Source organism: Berghia stephanieae, chromosome 12 (genome assembly GCF_034508935.2).
Source record: "Berghia stephanieae isolate SIO BIC M18660-M18661 chromosome 12, UCSD_Bste_1.3, whole genome shotgun sequence".
Lineage (NCBI taxonomy): Eukaryota > Metazoa > Mollusca > Gastropoda > Nudibranchia > Aeolidiidae > Berghia > Berghia stephanieae.
In genome coordinates this window covers 31,022,754-31,030,253 of record NC_088371.1, presented here as the reverse complement: position 1 = coordinate 31,030,253, position 7,500 = coordinate 31,022,754, and the positions used below count along the sequence as shown (strand labels likewise).

The window sequence follows — 7,500 nt, the reverse complement described above, 5'->3', positions numbered from 1 at the left end:
CCATTTATCAAAGTACTTTTATGTCATAAGAGGCGTGTTTGATAGTAATATACGAGAACATTTTTGTTGTTTTTAATATACAAGTTGTGTAGGATTCGCTCTTGCTTTAAGAGGTAGGTTTTGAATATTAATGCGGGAGGTCAAAATCAGTAGGAGGAGTGGTTTGAAAGAATTGTGGGAATAGTTACAATAGGGGATAAAATAGGGTGTTTCTGTTCTATTCTGCATCCCACTTCACTATGAGCTGCACTTTCCTAGCATGTTCCTGCAAGTTCTAACATCCTACTAAGAATCTTTATTTTACGGACTTAGAAATATTCCACGTATACTGAAAATAGTTACTTTGGCAAAATGACTTTAAATTTGAATTGATTTTACGGATTTGGATTTTATGAAACTGATTGAATTATGACCATGCTATTTGATTTGGATTTCGGATTTATCGCAATACATAAAGCAGTAAGAAATGAAACTGTGAATCTTGACTTTTATTTGATTTGCTTTATGTTGTGCATTCAATTATCATCATTGGCCCTTCATTATTTAGTCATTTTTTCCCTTTTATTTTCAATTTTCAATATACCGTTATGTGGTATGAATACAAACTGGCAAGAGAGTTCAGCGGAACGTTTAGCATCATAATCTGAATAATGCAATTCCGTGATTGGCTCATTTCCAATGACGTCATTAATTCCCGTGTTGGTCATGCTGGAACTAATATTGACTTCTTTAACCCCTGTCAGTTCGTCTGTGATCTTGAGAAGAAGACTCCATGTCTGGCTTCGACAGGGAAGTTTTGGATTGCACCCTCCTGATTTCTCTTGTATTCTGAAAAGTGAATGGAGCAGGCACTAATGCTCATAACAAAAAGAAAGGAAGGGAATAAAAATTTCGCAGCCTTACTGGTACAACGTGACTCTATCGTATGAGCTATCCACGATCCCAAAAAAGATCGTTTCTAGTAAAAAAAAAAAACAAAAAAAAAAACAAACAAACAAACAAAACTTGAGCTTTTACATAGCGCAGTATCCACTTAATGTGCTCAAAGCGCTTTACAAGGTCCATACCAACAGCAACATTTAACGTGTAGAACGAGACATGACGCCTGTTAGGCGATAATACAACAGAAACAACGCCGTTAACGGCCAGGTACTCATTTTCCACCTGATTACGGTGAGAGAATATGAGTAAAGAGTCGTTTCCAAGGACTCAAGTATGCGCCGAGCGAGGCTCGAACTCAGGACCTTCCGATCCGAAAGAGAGTGTCATACCACTAGACCACATAGCCGCCGCGAAATTTTTATTCTCTATTGTCTTCTGGCACTTTCCTATTTACTTCATTTCTATTGGTATTCTGAGTAAAATAATTATAAATTTAACAAATAAAGATCACCCCCTCTCCATCCTAAAGAACAGGCAAACACATTCATGAAACTAGATCTATTACTGCTGCAACAACAACAAAAGTTATCATAACTACTATTACTACTACTACTACTACTACTACTACTACTACTACTACTACTACTACTACTACTACTACTACTACTACTACTACTACTACTACTACTACTACTACTACTACTACTACTACTACTACTACTACTACTACTACTACTAATACTGCTACTACGACTACTACTCCTACTACTACTACTACCCCTTTCTCATCCTCCTCTTCCACATCAATATTATCCTCCTCTTAACTTTTTTCCATCACCACAATTACCATTTCCCTCTTCCTCTTCCACATCGTCTTCCACTTTCGCTATATACATAAGGAGGGTGTTTGAAACTTGAAATATGCTTAAATGGCAGGTCAATATATACGAGTAGGTATAGAAAAAATAAAAAACTAATAAAAATTTTGGCCAGAAAACTTTTCCTTCAAATATTGATCGATTAAAATGGCCCTCATCTTGTCAAAAACTATTAAACCTGGGACTTAAGTGAAGAATTAAGTATGACGCTTACTGGTATGTGGGAGCTTCCCTGTCCGTTTCAAAGACTTTGGGAAAAGCTGTGAGGGGAACACGGATTGATTCGGGCTGCTGTGGATGGTTTTCTGTCATACAGGCCACTTGTATCGTCAGGGTGCTGAAATCAAAAGGAATACAATGTGGAAACAAGTTTTTGAGGCGGAATGATCAAGATATGTAAGGACCTATTCTAAACAATGTACTGTCACTTGCTCTTCAGGTCTTCATGTCATATTTTTACAAAAGTCGCTACGGGCCCATCACTGAAAAATTCACAAATCCGCCATGAAACAAACTAATATTTAAAATATTCTGGATGGGCTATCTGAATCGTGTTAAGTGTCGTGTTGAATGATTCTGTATCTTTTTTATCGGTAATTTCTGACGGTATTGCATTCCATCCGCGAAAGATACTGAGAGAAAACTGAATATATTATGTTTTGGTTTTAGCAAATGGTTGAATGAATGTTGATACTCTTGTAAATTGTAATGCTCTTTTTATAACACAGCCTGGGATCTGAATGGATCTTGATGGGTCGTTGATAGATTTCTGAAATAATATCTTTATCCGAGACTCTTTGCGTCGGTTTGTAAGAAGCCTCCAATACGCTTCAACAGTCGTGACGTCACTTCACCCGTAATGTAATGACGCATAGTAACTTAGTAGCTGGCTCTAAACTATCGGAACAATGGCGGACGCCCTTATGAAATATTTCTCTGACGAGAGACATGATTATGTTTTGACTTTTATATATATACATTCTGATCACATGACATATGAAAAGTTCTAGCCAGTATAAAGAATAAAAAGTACCGATTTTCTTTGTTTAGAACCACGCTGCTTGCCGTTGCTGGGCGACGTGACATCCGACTATTGAATCCAATTGAGATTTCAAATGGCAGATGTTATGCATCCCTGCTATTTTAATGTGCAGCCCGTCACAAATCCAACAACTGCTCTTTGAACAGTCTCAAACGTGTTTTTTAAATATTATATCAAACTGACAACCCTGAGGGAGTAGCTGATTTTAACAACACCTTGATCGTTATCTATGTTACTTTCATTCTGAGATGATAATTTCTAATGGTATTTTTAGCCCTACCTTTTACATTTGATAGTTTGGACCTCCCAATAATATTATAGTTTCTGTATGATTTCACAACATTTTAAAGTAAAATTTTCCCTTCAAACATTTTGATGACGTTTTGCAAACTTTGAAGCCCCATTCTCGCAAAATCATTTTTCTACCGATTGTCTCGAAACTATTGAAATTCAATTTGGGTTTTGACTTTTGAAATAAAAGACAAAATGTCTTCATTGAGGAGGACGAATTTGTTTCTGAAACTTAAACAAAAAATCAATAAAAAAAATTCCGGTTACTTTGATTTTTAACTCACTATGCTCACCTAGTCGATATTATATTATCAAATGTACAGGGTGGGTCACAATTTAATAACATTAAAAACCGTGTTAAGTTTAAAACAAAAGTTTTTAAACACAGTGACAATAGATCTTGCTATAATGTGGAATGTGAGCTCGAACTGACAAATACAAATAGGCCATTCTATGACTCTGACTAAACGCCTTTTTTTCATTTAGATCAGAAATCCTTAACTGTCGATATGTATGTATTAAATTAGCCTTAACTTTTCAAAATGTTCTGTAACCCAAAATGAAGTTTCCGGATTTACGACAAGTCGAGAGAAGTCTAATTGATGCACGAAATAAAGTTGTTTTTTTTTTGGAAGGGAGGGGGGGGGGGGGGGGTAAATGTTTTTTGGGATCTTTAATGGCATAGACGTTCGGGGGGTTTTAACATTTATCAACAGTCTGCACCAACAATTACTTAACCCTTTCCTTATCAACCATAGGAAAATCGTCACATTCGTTTCGATGCAACCAACCATTTTCTCGTTCTGATTTCTTTAGTTCAGCACAAAATTTAAAGAATTATTTCTAATCAAAGCTTTGACATTGTCTTGTAGAAGAAGCAATTTTTATGGAATATACTTGTTGCTTTCCTATTTGTGTAAGAAATATCTATTTTGTGGTGAGGGATTGAAATTTCGGGGGAAAAATCTGAAAATGGCGGAAATGGAGAGGGTTAAACATGTGAGATGATAGAAATAAAGTCAAAATTATTTCACTCTTTCGTGTAGATCAATCTGAAGCTATTATATAAATATTAAACATCATTTTTTCTAAGCTCCAGGCAGTAACATCGCATTAAAAAAAATAAGATAAATATTCTACAACTCCCATTTACCTCTTGACCACAAACGTAATGCCAGTCCATACATGCAGGCTTACTTCGATTTGTTGCCTTTGTTGTAATGGAATGTCTCGTATTTGTACTCGTCTTGAGGAAATGATGAAGTACTAGGGAAAAACATTGGGAGCAAAAACATGTCAGCGCCAAAGAAAAAAGAAAGAAATTACAAGATATGATTCCCTGCCCACCCCCCCCCCCCCCCCCCCCCGCTCAAAACAAACAAAACAAAACAAAACAGTCCGCCTCGAATGTGCTTTGTATCGGCAAGTGTGAAACATTGTTTGAAGCAAAAGATTATTCCAGACGCCATACTAATTGGTCATTTGCATTTTTATTAAGACTGGGCAATTTCCTGCACTGGTCACATCACACATTTAAAAACAACTCGCAAGTTTGGACACTTTTGAAAGCGTGATTTTTATCTATGACTTAGGCATAACCGGCCCAGTTTCGTAACCACTAAATGAATTTTAAGTTAACTTGGCAAGTGTTAACTTTAGGCTTGCCCTTGTTGCTTGTAAATTTTTGAATGTTTCCATTTCCTCTTTGAGTTGAATAAGGACCATACTTTTATTTCCATTTTTTAAAATATCTCACCCTAATATATGTGTGTGGGGTTTAAGGGTGGATAGGTGTGTGTGTGTGTGTGTGTGTGTGTGTGTGAGGGAATCATAAAAGAGAAAATGTGTGTGTGTGTGTGTGTGTGAGAGAGAGAGAGAGTGAGAGAGAGAAAGGGTGAGATAGATAGATAGATAGATAGAGAGATAGATTGACAGACAGATAGATAGATAGATAGATAGATAGATAGATAGATAGATAGATAGATAGATAGATAGATAGATAGATAGATAGATAGATAGATAGATAGAAGAAAGAGAGAGAGAGAGAGAGAGAGAGAGAGAGGGGAGAGAGAGAGAGAGAGAGGGGGGGAGAGAGAGAGAGAGAGAGAGAGAGAGAGAGAGAGAGAGAGAGAGAGAGAGAGACGGGGGGGGGGGGGGGGGGGGGGCACTTGCGTTTTACTAACTTGAGCATCATCTGTAAATGCTGTAATGTTGAAGGCTCCAGTTCGACAAGCTTTGTTGTCAATCGAAATACCGTAAACATACATAATTCCTGGTATCAATGTATCTATGGTAGTAAGAATAATAGGAAGAATATAATAATAATTATGATGATGATGATAATAATAATAACAATAATAATAATAATAATGATAATAATAATAATAATAAATAATAATAATAATAATAATAATAATAATAATAATAATAATAATATATAATAATAATAATAATAATAATAATAATAATATAACAATAATTCAAATTATTTTAGTTTATTTAGGTTTTTCCTGGCCAATAACCATTTTTTCTCTGAACAAATTATATATCCATTTGTTATTTTCTGTTAGGATATGAGTGGTGATACTACAACAACGTAATTGAAATTATTAATATTTCTATTGACACTAAGTTCTTACCTTACCTTTGCCTTACTGGGGTTCCTTCTCATAGAGATTGGATGACATGGTCTTCCACAATTCTCTATCTTAGCGCCATCTTCCAGCAGTCCTTCATCATACTCTCAGTCATGTCTTTAATGTTCCCCAACCAGCTCTTTCGTTGTCTCCCCCTCCCTTTTTTCCCTTTAGCCCTCTCTTACCAACTATAGGAAAATGGTCACATTCGTTACGATACAACCAACATTTTTCTTATACAAATTTCTTTTGTACATCATAAAATTTAAAGAAAATGAACAGTGTGTTGTAGATTATGTTTTTCTTAAGAAATTATTCATCGCAAGAACTTTACTGCTATTGTGTTTGAGTGATAAAAATATATTTTGTCTTAGTTGGGTGTGAAGTTTTGGGGAAAATCCTGAAAATGGCTGGTAAGTCGAGGGTTAGTATTTCCTTCAAGTATTGGCTTATTGCACGTTCAAGTAATTCAATCAACCGTTTGGTTTAAAATAACACCCATTTATCAAATTATATAATACTTTTTTTTCACTTAGAAAAAAAAGTAATACAAACCTTTAAAATGCCTTTTTTACAGTATTGATTATATCTTTCGTCAATTTACAAAAAAAAAAAATAAATAAATTACTTCCAAAAATTGTTATTAACCGAATGAACTTAATTTTAAACATTTTGTAATCAAGCTTTATGTTGGAATTATGTTATGATTAAGACTGTTAAACTTACTGGCGTATTCTGTTGCTGTGGTAACAGTAAAATGTTTGGGCACAATTATGGCGGAATCCCATCGTTGGAAAGGAATGTTGTTGAAGTCTGTGCCCTCAAGAACGGGGTAAAATGGCTGCAATGGGATGAGACGAGAGGGATCATGTGATCATATGTTTTATATAGTTCTCAAAAGGCATGTATGGATATGTGCTAGTCAACGCAGAAAAGAAAACAATCATCCCATTTTTTCAGGGGTATTTTCTTGTATTCTTATTTTCTGCCTTTTTTTTTTTTGGCAGTGTTTCTGCGATTAAAGAACATCCGGGGCTTCAAAATGGTGTCAACTCGCATAAAGAGCAGACTGTTCAATACAAATGTTATTGTATGGCTCGAAGACCTGTAGGCCCACAAAGACAACAGCCAAGATATTACATAGTTTTATTAACAAGTGCTTCAGGAAAAATGTCTTAATAAACACAGACCCATAGAAGAATACCAACCAGCTACCAGCCAAAGAAGAACTCTGACACAGAAGATAGAAGATAGGGAACCGTAAAACAGGAAAACCAAGAAACATCGGGGACGAGACCATGACGCAGATACAAAGATGACAGAAGCCAGATGGAAAGAAATGGAAAAGCCAGCCTAGGTTAAAGGACACCAGGCTCCATGATGTTTGCTGGGCAAAATCAAGTAAGCAAACATTGGCCTGTTAGACACACATGACAAAAGTGTTCTGCTTTGCGCATGCTTGTGATCGCCATAATGTACAAACAGAAAGAGATGTTGCATGCCTTTGTTGTTTTCAAGACTAAGTGGCTTGGTGGCTAGTCTTGTCACAAAAGTCAAGCAAGGTTAAGCGTAGTCGGTAGCAAAATGGATGACCGTGATAGTGAAAATTTCTGGTCCCGGCGTTGTGTCAATGGGTAAGGCACTTAGCAACACATTACCCCACTTGACTCATGTGTGATTGAGTACATGGGTTTTAGCAGTGACAGATATTGTCAGAATGTTAGTACGAAGCCTCACAGTAGGCGGCTGATACCGTATAACATTTTTAAAA

At 35.9% G+C, this 7,500-nt stretch overlaps 1 protein-coding gene across 1 annotated transcript in view; it reads right to left on the bottom strand.

The window, feature by feature from the left end:
• The window catches only part of LOC144957955 (uncharacterized), a 26,519-nt gene that overhangs the window by 3,597 nt on the left and 15,422 nt on the right, over positions 1 to 7,500 (bottom strand). Inside the window, exons 8-12 of the mRNA XM_078889514.1 lie at positions 6,456 to 6,570; positions 5,277 to 5,380; positions 4,247 to 4,359; positions 1,975 to 2,097; positions 607 to 828 (exon numbers count right to left, since the gene is read on the bottom strand). Of these exons, the coding sequence (XP_078745640.1) occupies positions 607 to 828; positions 1,975 to 2,097; positions 4,247 to 4,359; positions 5,277 to 5,380; positions 6,456 to 6,570 (677 nt within the window). The remainder of the gene's footprint in view (positions 1 to 606; positions 829 to 1,974; positions 2,098 to 4,246; positions 4,360 to 5,276; positions 5,381 to 6,455; positions 6,571 to 7,500) is intronic.